The 17,533-nt window shown below is 38.9% G+C and overlaps 1 protein-coding gene across 2 annotated transcripts in view; it reads left to right on the top strand.

Moving 5' to 3' along the window:
- The window catches only part of PCYT1A (phosphate cytidylyltransferase 1, choline, alpha), a 49,476-nt gene that overhangs the window by 26,741 nt on the left and 5,202 nt on the right, over positions 1–17,533 (top strand). For both annotated transcript variants that reach the window (XM_027537205.1, XM_027537195.1), the window contains exons 3-7: positions 1,396–1,495; positions 11,662–11,778; positions 12,944–13,095; positions 15,470–15,548; positions 15,975–16,117. In XM_027537205.1, the coding sequence (XP_027393006.1) occupies positions 1,396–1,495; positions 11,662–11,778; positions 12,944–13,095; positions 15,470–15,548; positions 15,975–16,117 (591 nt within the window). The remainder of the gene's footprint in view (positions 1–1,395; positions 1,496–11,661; positions 11,779–12,943; positions 13,096–15,469; positions 15,549–15,974; positions 16,118–17,533) is intronic.

Genomic DNA, 17,533 nt, shown 5'->3' with positions numbered 1-17,533 from the left:
ATCTCATACACCATAATTAATTTAAAAAACCAAAATATGATTGTCCCTATATTGTATAAAAGGCATGTGACAAAATCCAACATTTGTTCATTAAAAAACTTTCAAAAAGGAATTAATTCACTGGTGGCCCAGTGATTAGGACTTAGTACTTTCATTGCTGTGTCCCTGGTTCTATCCCTTGTTAGCAAACTAAAATCCTGCAAACTGCTTGACATGGCCAAAAAAACAAAACCCAAAACACCTCTCAATAAACTACAAAAGGAAGAGAGATCGCTCAATCTGAGGAAGGACATCTAAGAAAAACCTATAGCTAACTTAATACTTGATGTTGAAAGACTGCATGCTTCTCCCCTCAGACTGGGAGTAAGGCCAGAATGTTTGTCCTTGCGATCTCTATTCACCATTGTACTAGAGGTTTCAACTAGTGCAATAAGGGATAACGAAAGGAAATTAAAGACATTCAGGTTGGAAAGGAATAAGTAAAACTGTCTTTATTCACATACAACATGGTCTCATATGTAGACAGTCCTAAGGAATCTATCAAACAAACTGCTCGAACTGATAATTGAGTTTAACAAAGCCACAGGAGATGAGAATCAACTGAAATTACTCATACCGATACACATACACACTTAACAAATCAATTGCATTTCTCTATACTGGCAAGGAACAACCCAAAAATAAAATTAAGAAAACAGTTACAAAAGCATCAAATAGAGTAAAATACTTAGAAATAAATGTAACAAAAACTCCTAAGTAAGACTTTCCTCCAAAGAGGAAAAGAGCATACCTGTATTCATATTTCAGCTTTGCCTCTGAGTAATTATATGCAATTCATATAACTTCTCTGAACCTCATTTTCCTCATCTTTAAATTGAGGGTATTAACTATCATACTACCTGCCTCACAGGGCTGTAAATGAGAATTAGAACATATTTACAGTGTAAAGCATTACACAGTGATGATTCTACTTAAAGAATATGGCAGCTGTTTGCCTTCCCAGTTCCGTACCACTTCAACTAAGTGGTAAGAAAATGCACTTGTGAACTTTGGCAATTTCATCACATAGTTCAGGGTTGGCTCTTCTACCATCTGGTAGAGGAGCTGTCATTCTGGACCCAGTTGGTTGGGACTATGTGTAGCTTCCCAGCCACCGTCCACCATGGTGGCTGAAATCACCATCAAGACATTTATTTTTCATGCCATGATTTGCTCATCTGGTAAAAGGTTGTACTTTCACTTGTCATTTTGGAATGCTTGTATCTTTTTCCTTTTTAAAGTTATCAAGATTTAGGAAAAATTTTAATCATAGCATGTTTAATAACTGTTCTGTCAAGCTACCATTTTTTTTGAGCATTTTATTGAATTTATCTTTTCCTTCATTTTCCTCTTAAGGGTTTACGGCAGCCAGCGCCTTTTTCTGATGAAATTGAAGTAGACTTTAGTAAGCCCTATGTCAGGGTAACTATGGAAGAAGCCAGCAGAGGAACTCCTTGTAAGTAAATAATGAATTATGTTTTTGTTTGACTATTGTTTTTAACATTCAGTTGTATTTATGAAATACCCACCTACTTTATATTCTTCCCTTGGTTTACCTGGAAAAGCTAGTTGAGAGAGGTTTTCCTTCCATCTCCCTTGCTATTCTATTTGAGAGGATAATGTACCCCATAAAATTTCATTTGTTTCTTCTTATTGTATACTTATTTCCCAGTATTTTTGTCATAGCTAGGAGAAATAGTGATACACATTTTGGGCTGTTATCATCATAGCTGGAGATACAGAGGAACAAAGAGGATAAAATATTAACTTGAGCTGGTTTATAATCCTGTCTGTTTTTTCAGAGGCCCAGATAATGTCAGACTGTCACATTTTTAATAGTCTTCAGAATTTCCCCCAAGTTTTCCTTTCTATCAGTCTGTACACTACCTATGATACTACTGATTGATATACAACAAAAATATCCCAAGTTGGGAGATGCTCTTCACTTAATTTTATCTTTATTGATATTGATAGTTTTCCAAGTTTTTCCAAAGAGGACTTTTCTGTATTATTTTCCAAGCCCACACTCTTTATTTGTATACTTAGTTTACATCATTAGTTAGCAGTTTTTGGCCTCATAAATTATTAATATGTATCCTAGACACTTTCCCTGTTTTGGGCAGTTGGTTTTGGAGATCATCAAATCCTAGTTTTCATTGCAGCACTGTTTACAGTAAGTAGGACTTGGAAGCAATTTAAATGTCCATCGCCAGAGGAATGGATAAAGAAGATGTGGTACATCAATACAGTGGAGTATTACTCAGCCATAGAAAGGAATGAAATAGTACCATTTGCAGAGACATGGATATAGACCTAGAGATTGTCATACAGTGTGAAGTAAATCAGAAAGAGAAAAACAAACATCGTATAGTATTGCTTATATGTGGAACCAAGAAAAATGTTACAGATGAACTTATTTGCAAAGCAGAAATAGAGATACAGATGTAGAGAACAAACTCTATGAATACTTGGTGGGGAGGAGAGAGTGGAATGAATGGGGAGATTGGGATTGATTTATATATACTACTATGTATAAAACAGATAATTCACGAAAACCTGTTGTATAGCACAGAAAACCCTACTCAGTGCTCTCTGGTGACCTAAATGGGAAGGAAATCTTAAAAAAAGAGGGAATATATGTATAACTGATTGACTTTGCTATATAGCAGAAACTAACAACATTGTAAAGCAACTGTCCTTCAATGAACATTAAAAAGAATAAAACAGAAACTGCATGAGCATTTGTTATGAATACAAAGTCCTGTTGGCATCTGTCCTTACTTCTCTTTAAGTTCTCCAATTCTCCTTTTTTCCCCAATCCTTTTTCATTTCTTTCTTGATTACTATGGTTTTTATTCTGTAAATGTAGGGCTGGACTCAACCTAGGCAAGCTCTCAGGAATAAGAGGTAGTTATAGCCACAAATCTATATATATTTTCAGTATATAGAAGATATTTATAGTTACTTCCTACTATTTGTGTTAGTATCTTTACTCTCTGTTGTAACTTAGAAGTACTGAAATGAATGCTGAGCAGTGTCAGGCTAGGATCCTAATACCCCTTGGCTGTATCTTATCTGTATATAGTATGGTTTTAAGGTCCTCAAAATTCCAGAGAATGTGGTCCTTTTGGAAGAATGTTTAGATATAGCTCATGTTTATCACAACCCTTCTGATTTATGACATGATTTGTTTTGGGTTTGGCTCCTCTTACTTCAGTAATAACTAGGCTAATGAGGCAGAGTAAAATGACACCAAGTAAAGACAGGCTGTATGTGACAGAGTAGTGGTGGCAGGTTCTACTTAAGAATGCCGCTGGACAGTTCAGGGATCACATTCCGATGTGATCTTAGAGCCTGTTGAAGGCAAGGACTTTTCATATGCTAATGACACACATTGAGAATGCAGTACCTCACCAGATCTGATCGTATTAGTTACATTACCCACCTTGTTGCTAATCTAGCCACATACCATTTGTGGAAGATAAAACTATGTATATATAGGTATCCTGTTTCCAAGTTTTGACACTTGTAATTAACAAATGCTAAACAGTAAATCTAATTTCTAAAAATTTCACAATAGTGGAATTTTACAGGTAAGTCATTTTTGAGATTATATACTTTATAGTCTCTTCATTTTATATACATGAATAAAGGTCCATAGAAATTAAGAAGTGAAGTTTCCCCTACAGTAAAACAAATAATTAGTGATAGAATTGGAGCTAAAACCTAAGTTTTTCCATCTTTGTGTTCTTTTCACCCTGGAGTGTTGTTATTCTTTGTAGACATCAGTTATAAATAATAGAAGACCATCAGCAAACTGATTATATCTTGGGTAGAACAAATAGTCCCAAATTGGCCTATAAAGTTTGCCAATTTGACCTCTGGTTTTTCCTTTATCTTATTCTCTCTGTTCAGTATTATGTTAAATAACCAAGTAATTGATTGTCTTCATGCAGGTACCAGATAAGAAATAAACCAATAAAGAATCTACACATGCCATCATTAATGAATTTTAAACCAATAACTGGTTCAAGAGGCATCCCTCCCCTGCCCCCAAGTTTTCATTTAGGGAGGTTAAGGGAGAGTATAAGAGGGAAGTTTGTGTAATCTTGGAGCAAATGCACTACATAGAAATAAAAGGAGTATGGCTTGAGAGATGAGAAGATTGTCTCTTTTCAGTTCAGTTCTGTTGCTCAGTTGTGTCTGACTCTTTGAGACCCCATGGACTGCAGCACACCAGGCTTCTCCATCCATCAGCAACTCCTGAAGATAGCTCAGACCTCATGTCCATCGAGTCAGTGATGCCATCCAGCCATCTTATCCTCTGTCATACTCTTCTCCTGCCTTCAATCTTTCCCAGCCTCAGGATCTTTTCTAATGAGTCAGTTCTTCACATCGGGGGGCCAAAGGATTAGAGTTTAAGCTTCAGCATCAGTCCTTCCAATGAATATTCAGGACTAATTTCCTTTAGAATTGACTGGTTGGATCTCCTTGCAGTCCAAGGGACTCTCAAGAGTCCTCTCCAACACCACAGTTCAAAAGCATCAATTCTTCGATGCTCAACTTTCTTTATGGTCCAACTCTCACATCCATACATGACTACTGGAAAAACCATAGCTTTGACTAGATGGACCTTGGTTGGCAAAGTAATGTCTCTGCTTTTTAATATGCTGTCTAGGTTGGTCATAGCTTTTCTTCCAAGGAGCAAGCATCTTTTAATGTCATGGCTGCAGTCACTATCTGCAGTGATTTTGGAGCCGAAGAAAATAAAGTCTCTCACTGTTTCCATTGTTTCTCATCTATTTGCTATGAAGTGATGGGACTGGATGCCTTGATCTTAGTTTTCTGAATGTTGAGTTTTAAGCCAGCTTTTTCACTCTCCTCTTTCACTTTCATCAAGAGGCTTGTTAGTTCCTCTTGGGTTTCTGCCATAAGGGAGATGTCATCTGCATATCTGAGGTTACTGATATTTCTCCCGGCAATCTTGATTCCAGCTTGTGCTTCATCCAGCTCGGCATTTCCCATGATATAGTCTGCATATAAGTTAAATAAGCAGGATGACAATATACAGCCTTGATATACTCCTTTCCTAATTTGGAACCAGTCCATTCCATGTCCAGTGCTAACTGTTGCTTCTTGACCTGCATACAGATTTCTCAGGAGGCAGGTCACGTGGTCTGGTATTCCAGTCTCTTTAAGAATTTCCCAGTTTGTTATGATCCATACAGTCAAAGGCTTTGGCATCATCAATAAAGCAGAAGTAGGTGTTTTTCTGGAATTTTCTTGCTTTTTCGATGATCCAGTGGATATTGGCAATTTGATCTCTGCTTCCTCTGCCTTTTCTAAATCCAACTTGAACATCTGGAAGTTCATGTACTGTTGAAGCCTGGCTTGGAGAATTTTGAGCATTACTTTGCTAGTGTGTGAGATGACTGCAGTTGCGTGGTTGTTTCAACATTCTTTGGCATTGCCTTTCTTTGGGATTGGAATGAAAACTGACCTTTTCCAGTCCTGTGGCCACTGCTAGTTGTCCAAATTTGCTGGCATATTGAGTGTAGCACTTTCACAGCATCATCTTTTAGGATTTGAAATAGCTCAGCTGGAATTCCATCACCTCCACTAGCTTTGTTCCTAGTGATGCTTTCTAAGGCCCACTTGACTTCTCATTCCAGGATGTCTGGCTCTAGGTCAGTGATCACACCATTGTGTGGTTATCTAGATCATTAAAGTCTTTTTCTGTATATTGCCTCTGTGTATTCTTGCCACCTCTTCTTAATATTGTCTGCTTCTGTTAGGTCCGTACCATTTCCGTCCTTTATTGTGCCCATCTGTGCATGATATGTTCCCTTGGTATCTCTAATTTTCTTGAAGAGATCTCTAGTCTTTCCCATTCTTTTGTTTTCCTGTTTCTTTGCATTGATCACTTAGGAAGGCTTTCTTATCTCTCCTTGCTATTCTCTGGAACTCTGCATTCAGATGGGTATCTCTTTCATTTTCTCCTTTACCTTTTGAACATCTGGAAGTTTTTCTCTTCTTTTCTCAGCTATTTGTAAGGCCTCCTCAGACAACCATTTTGCCTTTTTGTGTTTCTTTTTCTTGGGGATGGTTTTGACCATCTCCTCCTGTACAGTGTCACAAACCTTCATCCACAGTTCTTCAGGCACTCTGTCTGTCAGATCTAATCCCTTGAATCTATTTGTCACTTGCACTGTATAATCGTAAAGGATTTGATTTAGGTCTACCTGCATGGTCTAGGGTTTTTCCTACTTTCTTCAGTTTAAGTCTGAATTTTCAGTAAGGAGTCACAGTCAGCTCCTGATCTTGTTTTTGCTGATGGTATAGAACTTTTCCATCTTTGACTGCAAAGAATATAATCATTCTGATTGCGGTATTGACCATTTGGTGATGTCCATATGTAGAGTCATCTCTTGTGTTGTTGGAAGAGGGTGTTTACTATGACCAGTGCATTCTCTTGGCAAAACTCTGTTAGCCTTTGCCCTGCTTCATTTTGTATTCCAGGGCCAAATTTGCCTGTTACTCTACGTATCTCTTGACTTCCTATTCTTGTCTCTTTTAGAAGACAAAAGGACTTTTTTCACTTTTAGAAAAGAATAAAAAGGCAAGAGTCTGAAGGGCAATGGAAATCTGTTAAAGATGAAATGTTTCAATGGTAGCTATTTGAGAGAATATATTAAAAGAAATAATAAATTGAAACCCAGGTCTTTTCTGTTTAAAGGAGAACATCTAGTTATTTAGTCTAGAAGTAGTGCAAAGACTATAATTTATAATCCAAATCAAGACCATTTTTGAAAGTGAAAGCAGTTGCTCTTGATAATGTGCTGAAACAGCAGATGTAGGTCAAAGGGTATAGTCATCCTGGCCCATAGCCACTTGATAAAAGAATGCAAAACGCGTTCTTTCTCCCTAGATTTTTAGTTCAACAGTGGCCCCTTCTGGTCAGTTGATTAATACACTAGCCTGGATTTTCCAAAGACTTGGGTTAAGACATAGAGAATTGAGAGGTTGGGGTGCTGGGGAAAAGGCTGAAGAGAGCAAGAGGCACATCTGGGGCTGATCCAAGAAAGTTCAGCGTGATTTGGCCTAATGTGGATGTTTCAGATCAGATCAGTCACTCAGTCGTGTCCGACTCTTTGCGACCCCATAAATCACAGCACGCCAGGCCTCCCTGTCCATCACCAACTCCCGGAGTTCACGGAGACTCACGTCCATCGACTCAGAGATGCCATCCAGCCATCTCATCCTCTGTCGTCCCCTTCTCCTCCTGCCCCCAATCCCTTCCAGCATCAGAGTCTTTTCCAATGAGTCAACTCTTCGCATGAGGTGGCCAAAGTACTGGAGTTTCAGCTTTAGCATCATTCCTTCCAAAGAAATCCCAGGGCTGATCTCCTTCAGAATGGACTGGTTGGATCTCCTTGCAGTCCAAGGGACTGTCAAGAGTCTTCTCCAACACCACAGTTCAAAAGCATCAATTCTTCGGCGCTCAGCCTTCTTCACAGTCCAACTCTCACATCCGTACATGACCACAGGAAAAACCATAGCCTTGACTAGACGAACCTTTGTTGGCAAAGTAATGTTTCTGCTTTTGAATATGCTATCTAGGTTGGTCATAACTTTCCTTCCAAGGAGTAAGCATCTTTTAATTTCATGGCTGCAGTCACCACCTGTAGTGATTTTGGAGCCCAGAAAAATAAAGTCTGACACTGTTTCCACTGTTTCCCCATCTATTTGCCATGAAGTGATGGGACCGGATGCCATGATCTTCATTTTCTGAATGTTGAGCTTTAAGCCAACTTTTTCACTCTCCACTTTCACTTTCATGAAGAGGCTTTTGAGTTCCTCTTCACTTTCTGCCATAGGGTGGTGTCATCTGCATATCTGAGGTTATTGATATTTCTCCCGGCAATCTTGATTCTAGCTTGTGTTTCTTCCAGTCCAGCGTTTCTCATGATGTACTCTGCATATAAGTTAAATAAGCAGGGTGACAATATACAGTCTTGACGTACTCCTTTTCCTATTTGGAACCAGTCTGTTGTTCCATGTCCAGTTCTAACTGTTGCTTCCTGACCTGCATACAGATTTCTCAAGAGGCAAATCAGGTGGTCTGGTATTCCCATCTCTTTCAGAATTTTCCACAGTTTATTGTGATCCACATGGTCAAAGGCTTTGGCATAGTCAATAAAGCAGAAATAGATGTTTTTCTGGAACTCTCTTGCTTTTTCTATGATCCAGCGGATGTTGGCAATTTGATCTCTGGTTCCTCTGCCTTTTCTAAAACCAGCTTGAACAGATGTCCTTTTCATTATAGGGGACTGGAATGCAAAAGTAGGAAGTCAAGAAACACCTGGAGTAACAGGCAAATTTGGCCTTGGAATACGGAATAAAGCAGGGCAAAGACTAATAGAGTTTTGCCAAGAAAATGCACTGGTCATAACAAACACCCTCTTCCAACAACACAAGAGAAGACCCTATACATGGACATCACCAGATGGTCAACACCGAAATCAGATTGATTATATTCTTTGCAGCCAAAGATGGAGAAGCTCTATACTGTCAGCAAAAACAAGACCAGGAGCTGACTGTGGCTCAGACCATGAACTCCTTATTGCCAAATTCAGACTTAAATTGAAGAAAGTAGGGAAAACCACTAGACCATTCAGGTATGATCTAAATCAAATCCCTTATGATTATACAGTGGAAGTGAGAAATAGATTTAAGGGCCTAGATCTGATAGAGTGCCTGATGAACTATGGAATGAGGTTCGTGACATTGTACAGGACACAGGGATCAAGACCATTCCCATAGAAAAGAAATGCAAAAAAGCAAAATGGCTGTCTGGGGAGGCCTTACAAATAGCTGTGAAAAGAAGAGAAGCGAAAAGCAAAGGAGAAAAGGAAAGATATAAACATGTGAATGCAGAGTTCCAAAGAATAGCAAGAAGAGATAAGAAAGCCTTCTTCAGCAATCAATGCAAAGAAATAGAGGAAAACAACAGAATGGGAAAGACTAGGGATCTCTTCAAGAAAATCAGAGATAACAAAGGAACATTTCATGCAAAGATGGGCTCGATAAAGGACAGAAATGGTATGGACCTAACAGAAGCAGAAGAGATTAAGAAGAGATGGCAAGAATACACAGAAGAACTGTACAAAAAAGATCTTCACGACCCAGATAATCACGATGGTGTGATCACTGACCTAGAGCCAGACATCCTGGAATGTGAAGTCAAGTGGGCCTTAGAAAGCATCACTACGAACAAATCTAGTGGAGGTGATAGAATTCCAGTGGAGCTATTCCAAATCCTGAAAGATGCTGCTGTGAAAGTGCTGCACTCAATATGCCAGCAAATTTGGAAAACTCAGCAGTGGCCACAGGACTGGAAAAGGTCAGTTTTCATTCCAATCCCAAAGAAAGGCAATTCCAAAGAATGCTCAAACTACCGCACAATTGCATTCATCTCACACGCTAGTAAAGTAATGCTCAAAATTCTCCAAGCCAGGCTTCAAGCAATATGTGAACCGTGAACTTCCTGATGTGGATGTTTAACTGCTGGCAAATAGCCACTCAGTGTTAACAGCATTCTGTCCTACTGGCACTCTCCAGGAAGTGTGTTTATTGAGCTAAATCTCCTCATCTCACTTTGCCCTTGTTATATACTAATGGAAAGAACACCAGCACAATATTCTCAAGTTTTATATTCTATCTGTTGTCTTTTAGGATCAAATAAAGTGAGATCATAACTACTCTGGACTTGTTTAGGAAAGATAGAAGTATGTTAGTTGCTTCATGGTCATGATTTCTAGGATGTTGAAGAGAGACTATACTACTCAGATTGGGCGGGGGCTGCTTTGTTTTGTAGGTGAGGAAACTGATACTTAAAGAGATTAAGATTACATAGGAATGTAGCTTGTTGGCAAGCTTAAGCTATAACTTTTTCTGACTCCTAAATCCATCATATTATTTCTCCGTTTTTTGTTGTATTGGTGTATTTATTTAAAAATTTTACTTCCTATAAAATCGATGTGTTCCCATGACCTAACATTGAAAAAGGACACAGAGTGAAATGTCTTCCTCTCACTACTATCTCACATCCACCTAGTATCCCTTTTGCAGGCAACCAGTATTGCCAATTTCCTATGGATATCTAAGCAAATAATATAAGCAAAGTCTTCCCACAGTTTTAGTGGGTGGATCATGTCATAGTCTTCCAATGAAGTTTAGGTTGTTTCCAAAGTTTTGCTATTACAAAGAGTGCTGCAGTGAATAATGCAATCTGCATACATATTTACAAACATATCCATGAGATAAATTCCTAGAATTGGAATAGCTGGACTAAAGGGTATAAACATTTGTCCTTTGTCTTTTGACAGATATTGCCTAATTTCATTTCTTAAAAGTTTTACCAGTTTATATTTCTATCAGCAGTGTATGATTTCTCAATTTAAAAACTATTCATTTATGGATAAAGCTATCTATAAAGAAAAGTCCATAAGCCTCCTGAGAACCAGCTTCCTCTCTCTTGATTCATTGTCCTCAAGGCAGGAAGGAGATGTATCTTATCCCTACCTTCAGTATGGTGTATTTGATAAGGCTCTGACACTTCTTTCCAAAAATAATGCACATGTTCCTACTGTTCTTTTTTGCTGCTACAGTAAAACAACTCTTCTTTTATTCATGTAGTGGAAATAGGTTGCCTAGGACTCGTTAGATTTATCATTTGAAGCATGATGAACAACTGTATCAATTTCTTTCTCAGTGTGTTTACTTGACTTTAGAATTAGCCTTGTACCCCAGGAAATCATTTCCTGCGTTTTCTTTCACAGTCCACTACCACTAAAAATAAGTTGATAGTCATTTGTTATTTTCACTAATGGACAGGAAAAGAGGAAAAGCTCTAATATAAAGTCCTAAAGTATTTATATATGATTTTCAAGTATTTTCTAAATCACCGTATACTGAGAAGGTGTAACATATTCACTATCAAGGAGAAATGCTTGAAGAAATTCCATCTGTTACCACAGAGCAGATAGTGAGGGTGAATCTGGGACTGAGAAGCAATAGATTGACAAATGGTGCTTACCTTCCTTCTTTTTCAGTCTCACTCCTCTGGATCACTCTTTACTTTCAAAGCAAAGTATTTTATTTTCAAGCAAAATGTTAGTCATTAGTAATCACAGCAGCTTGAAAATGAGAGCCGGCAGCCAAGACTATAGTTTAATTATAGTCTGTTTAAACATAACTGAAGTTTAAATATAAACCAAAAATGATGATTTTAAAGTTTTAGATATAGTTCTTGTATAACTCTTCCCTTCACTTCTTAAAAAACTTCAAGAAAACATAATCAAGAAACTCAATTACCTGATCAATTTGGTAAACCCAGGCTGACAAAGAGAGTTCGTGGCTATAATGCCAAGAGAGTCTGTGGAATTCTGTGATGTTATTCCTTACAATCCCCAAACACCCCAAATTAAGGTGAGTAGCCAGAGAACACCTTAAAAGGGAGTTGTGCAAGAATTGAACAGTCACACAGTGCCATTTCCATTTGTTAAATATGACATATTGAGTCAGTGTGTTTGTCTGATAAATTCTTTCCTTTGGATTTAGGTGAACGGCCTGTGAGAGTTTATGCAGATGGAATATTTGACTTATTTCATTCTGGTCATGCCCGGGCTCTGATGCAAGCAAAGAACCTTTTCCCTAATACATACCTCATTGTGGGAGGTAAGAAAACACCTACTGACTTAGGTGCTGTCCAGAAAAAAATTATAGTAGCCCTTTTTCTCCTGTCTTTATAACCTGAGTACATTCACTCTTATTTTGGTTTTTAAATGAAGGATATAGTGTTGCCTTTTTAAAATGTGAAGCATATGAAGAACATGAAGTATCTAAAATCTGAACTGTATAAACCTGGAGAGAGATGCGCTAAGCTCATTGACTTGAGATGTCCAGGATTTATCTCACTGGTTTTGGCTGGTTTCTGCAGTCTGATCCCCTATCGCCTACTTTAAAATAGCATTTACTTTAGATTTCAGTTTATCACCCTAACATGACTCTGTATGTTTGTATGTGTACTGTGCATGCTCAGGTGTGTGACTTTGTGACCCCGTGGACTCTAGCCCACCAGGCTCCTCTGTCCATGGTATTTTCCAGGCAAGAGTACTGGAGTGGGTTGCCATGCCCTTCTCCAGGGGATCTTCCCAACCCAGGGATCGAACCCACATCTCTTGCATCTCCTGGCATTGGCAGACAGATTCTTTACCACTGTACCACCTGGGAAGCCTCTCAGTTTATCATTCTGAATCAGCTGAAGTACAAAAGTCTGCTAAGCAAATGTTATGTGGTCCAGTCCAGGCTAATAGGGCTTAACTGGTGGCTCAGATAGTAAAGAAGCTGCCCTCAATGTGGGAGACCCAGCTTTGCTCCCTGGATTGGGGAGATCCCTTGGAGAAGGGAATGACAACTCATGCCAGTATTCTTGATTGAAGAATCCCATGGACAGAGGAGCAGCCTGGTGGGCTACAGTCCATGGGGTCACAATGAGTCGGACATGACTGAGCAACTGATACTTTCCAGTCTGATAGGAAACCATTTTTTTTTAAACTGTTCATTGATGCAGAAATGTACAGTAGGTTCATTTCAAAGCCAAAGATCATAGTCTTCTGTTGTATCTTCTCCTTTCCAAAGTGTGAACATAGTGAGTATTGCTCCCGAAGGTGTATCTTGGATTAGAAAGCATTGTTATCCAGACTGAGGTACATTTAGAGTATTGTTATCCAAGTGGGGTGCTTGGTTACAATCCTAGGAAATGGTAGAGGTTAGTGACCGAGGTGTGGTTAAGCAAGCAGAGGGGACTTTGACTTATAACCTTATGATGTGGTGAACTCAGTTTGCAGTGATGAGCTAACACACAACTTCAAAGGCTTCACCGTGATGAATGAAAATGAGCGCTATGATGCAGTGCAGCACTGCCGCTATGTGGATGAGGTGGTGAGGAATGCCCCCTGGACCCTGACACCAGAGTTCCTGGCAGAACACCGGGTAAGAAACTGAGTACATGTTCCCATTCCCTGTTTTGTAATTCCCTCAATTTTGAAGGCTTCTGGTACTTGGGCTAGTTTTCCACTAGCTTTATTTTATTTCTACCTTCTCTGTAAATTTAATATAAAAGAGATGATGATGTTATTACTTCTAATAATAGTCATCCCTGACATTTTTATTGGATTTGATGGTTTAGAGGCGCTTTTACATCCATTATATTTCATTTGTTCCCCATGAAAGTCCTGTTGGGTAGTTATTAGTTATTTCCACTTTACATATGAGAACAGGGCCAGAGAGGCCAAATAACCAGGTTACACTCTAGCAGGGCTAGAAATTTAACTTCTATGCACCCCCACTCTTTCCCCCATAGATGTGTACATCCTCGTAGTGTACCAGCCTCTTTAGAGTATACCTAGCCCCAGCCATGCTCTCGGTTCAGTTCGGTAGCTTAGTTGTGTCTGACTCTTTGCGACCCCATGGGCTGCAACACACCAGGCTTCCCTGTCCATCACCAACTCCCGGAGTTTACTCAGGCTCATGTCCATTGAGTCGGTGATGCTATCCAACCATCTCATCCTCTGTTGTACCCTTCTCCTCCCGCCTTCAATCTTTCCCAGCATCAAGGTCTTTTCAAATAAGTCAGTTCTTCCCATCAGGTGGCCAAAATATTGGACTTTCACCTTCAGCATCAGTCCTTCCAATGAATATTCAGGACTGATATCCTTTAGGATAGACTGGTTGGATCTCCTTGCAGTCCAAGGGACTTTCAAGAGTCTTCTCCAGCACCACAGTTCAAAAGCATAAATTCTTCAGCACTCAGCTTTCTTTGTAGTCTAACTCTCACATCTATACATGACCACTGGAAAAACCATAGCTTTGAGTAGATGGACCTTTGTTGGAAAAGTAATGTCTCTGCTTTTTAATATGCTGTCTAGGTTGGTCATAGCTTTTTTTCCATGCTCTCAAGGAGCTCACATTCCAGGAAATAAGATATAGAAACATGGACTTATCTTGTATTGGCTTAAATTTAGTTTCAAGACTTTTAATTTCAGTCTAGAAATTATGTGGGGTCAGAAACCAGGGATGTTTCTCACTTTGTCTCAGTGAATTGGTATTATAAAAATCCTTATCTCCTTTTTATTTTCCCACATTAAAAAAGCAGATTTCCTACAAAAGATGGGTTTATAGCTGAGAAGAACTTACCAGGTTTATAGCTGAGAAGAACTTACCAGGTCCGGTTGGAGGCCCTCAAGCTTGAGGAACCAGCAAGCATGTTGTCAGTTCTCTACAGTGGTGTGTAGAATGTTAAAAGTAAATTGTCCAGTGAGACAGGAAATAAAAAGTAGCCAAAGTGCTTCAAAAGCAGTATTTGGGTAAGCCTGAAGCTAAGGGATATTTGTTACAACTATTTAGGATTTGGACAGACCTTTTATAGTTCTGTAGCTTTTCTGCATCAACATTTAGCAGCCAGTGGTACCAAAGGTGAAGAGCAAGATTATTCTCAGCAACATGGCCAGGCAGGCCCAGGCAGAAGAGGTTAGAGGGACTCCCAGATTCCCTTTTCTCTCCTTGTTTGTAGTATATCGTCAGTCACGAGTCTGGCTTGCTCACCGTTCTTATTTTCACTTTGCTGCCTTTGTGTCCCTGACAAATTGTTCATGGGTAATTGATATGTTAGCTGAGAGTTCCTGACATAGTCCTGATGAGCGTAACATTACAATGGCTTCTTGGAGCTGTATAGTGGTATTAGCAATTATATTAACAAAGGAGATACGGCCTATTCAAGAAGGAGTAATTGAGGTTTAGAAAGATTGTTGATCCCAGTGCAAGAGATATTGACAGTAGTAAAGTGATAAATCTGAGACCTAAAGGTCTTTTATGGGGCTCTTGGTTGCTATTTTTATGTTCCCATTTACCTCACAGACTTAGAGAGAAACTAGTTAACAAAGAAGTGACTTCTTTCTCATATTTTTAGAAACTGTGTTTGACCAGTGCTTGTAGAGCCAGGAGGATAGGGAGGTTTCTTTTCTTCTTTTCTTGACTCCATCCACTAGCTAGCATACCACAAAATCCTCCAGGCCTATTTCCCACACCGTGGTGACTGGTATTCAGTGTGAGGGTAGCACTTCCAGGAACCAGGAGGAGCAACTAGAAGAGAAACTGGCTAACTTCATGTTTATGATCCATAAACAGTTAGGTTGGATCACTTGTAAAAGAATTGTGAAATTTATGAGCCGAGCAAGGAGAGACAAAGAGAAAAGTTCATTTGAGGCCTGGCTTCACCTTGTGGCCCTTTTTCTGGGCCACAGAGTGTTGCCTGGTTCTTTCTAAGTAGCAGTTATCCTGAGTTTTAATGATGTTTCCTTATTTTCAGATTGATTTTGTGGCTCATGATGACATCCCTTATTCTTCTGCTGGGAGTGATGATGTTTATAAGCACATCAAGGAAGCAGGTGAGTAAGGTGATGTGCATCCTCATTTTATGGAGTCTCCAGAATAATGACATATTCAATCACATCACTACAGAGGAAAATTTATACAGTGAGAAATTCAACATCCACTTTTAGGTCACACTTTGGATAAGAGGTTAAAGTGAGCATAGCATCATATCCATCAGTTCTCAGTCTAAACATCTACTTTTGTTGTCTTTTTAATTTCAAGAAACCCTTCTCCAGCCCCATTCTTTTCTTAATATTAGGACATTTCCTTACTCCTAACCCTTCATTCAGTGTTCCTTCTGTATGTCAGTATCTCAGACTGTACTTAGTAATAGCAGACTCTGCTTTTTGAGGATAGGAAAGGACTGTGGCTCCCAGTTTCCATCTAGTCCTACTGCCTGAGCTATTCAGAGTATCACAGTATTTGTGTTTTTGGGTTAGGCATGTTTGCTCCAACACAGAGGACAGAAGGTATCTCCACATCAGACATCATCACTCGAATTGTCCGTGACTATGATGTGTATGCCAGGAGGAACCTCCAGAGGGGCTACACAGCAAAGGAACTCAATGTCAGCTTTATCAATGTAAGTTCTAACCTCATCCCAGAGTTCCCTGGCCCTATAGGACATGTGGCCTCTCACTTTGTCTAAGTTAAACTTGCTCTTCAATCTGCTCTTATTATCACCTCCAAAAGCTCAGTGGATACCTCTTTGCACATAGTACTATGCCAGGCTTTTTACAAAGAGCATTTGGATGTATCTGTTCTATAAAAAGAAGCATTATCTGCCTTTATGGTCTAGTATCACAACATTGATATAAGGACATACAGCCAATTAAATAAGAATGTATAACTTACAAAGTACAGTGTTTATATTGAATACATTTAAAACAGTAGTTCTTAACTTTTTTTTAATTGTATGGTCTTTATAAATCTGATGCAAACTATGGATCTTCTCCCTGTGTGGATAGTAACACACAGCATTTTGCATGCAACTTCTCAAGGCACATGGAACTAACTTTTAAAATTTGATTATGAAAGCAAGTTTATCTTAGCTTAATATTGCCCTTAGAAACAAACTGCTGTACATTTTGTATATAAATTATACCTCAGTAAACTTGATTTAAAAAGAAGAAAGCTGCTGTGTCTTGTATACGTGAGTAATTTACCATGCTCCCTCATTTGTTCCCAGCTCTGTGAATTATGAATGGGTAAAATGGTTTCATCTAAATTGATTTATCTGTGCAGATAAACGCTGGCTACTGTTACACTGCTGTTACACTGCAGAATTTATTTTCAGGTATTTAAGAATCCTAAACATACTCCCCTTCCCCTTTATGATCTGAAAATGAGAACACTTTTCATTTGGCTGAAGACTCCTTCCCTCCCTTTGGGAGGGTTCATACAATTTTCCCTTATTTTTAGGGCAGCTGACAGGACCAATGAGTATCATCCTTACTTTGCGAATGAGCAAACAGACCTCCAGATGTTAAAAAAAAAAAAAAACTTCTCTGTAGTCATAGAATAAGCCAGTGATGGAGGGAAAATTTTAGCACAATAAATGAATTAAGTAAAAGGTCTACTACTTTCTTTTTCAACCTGTTAGAGTTGACTTGTTGTTGGCAGTACTGTACAGTGATCTTGGTGCTCCCTCCCTATACATATACATCTCTGTCTAGAATGGGGTTTTGGGTTTTGTTGGGCATGTTTATCTTCCAAGTTAATGTTTTGTCTTAAAAATCTGAGTTTGTTTGGTATATGCCAGTCTGTTACTGGGCTTACCCTGTGCATTTAGTTTAGTCCTGGGCTCTACAATCTTAGAATTATTACACTTTTACTTAGGATGACCATCCAGAGCATATCTTTTCTGTTACCATGGTAGGGAAATATGGGATATATTAAAGTAAAGTGAAATTCTCAAGACCGAAAGGAGTGTCTAAATAGAGTACCAAACCAAGTCTTTTCCTTCCCCTTGGTATGGAAGGTCAGAGTGAGTATTATT

This window comes from Bos indicus x Bos taurus, chromosome 1, assembly GCF_003369695.1.
Source record: "Bos indicus x Bos taurus breed Angus x Brahman F1 hybrid chromosome 1, Bos_hybrid_MaternalHap_v2.0, whole genome shotgun sequence".
Lineage (NCBI taxonomy): Eukaryota > Metazoa > Chordata > Mammalia > Artiodactyla > Bovidae > Bos > Bos indicus x Bos taurus.
The sequence above is the reverse complement of the archived record's forward strand: the minus strand, read 5'-3'. Positions and strand labels throughout refer to the sequence as shown.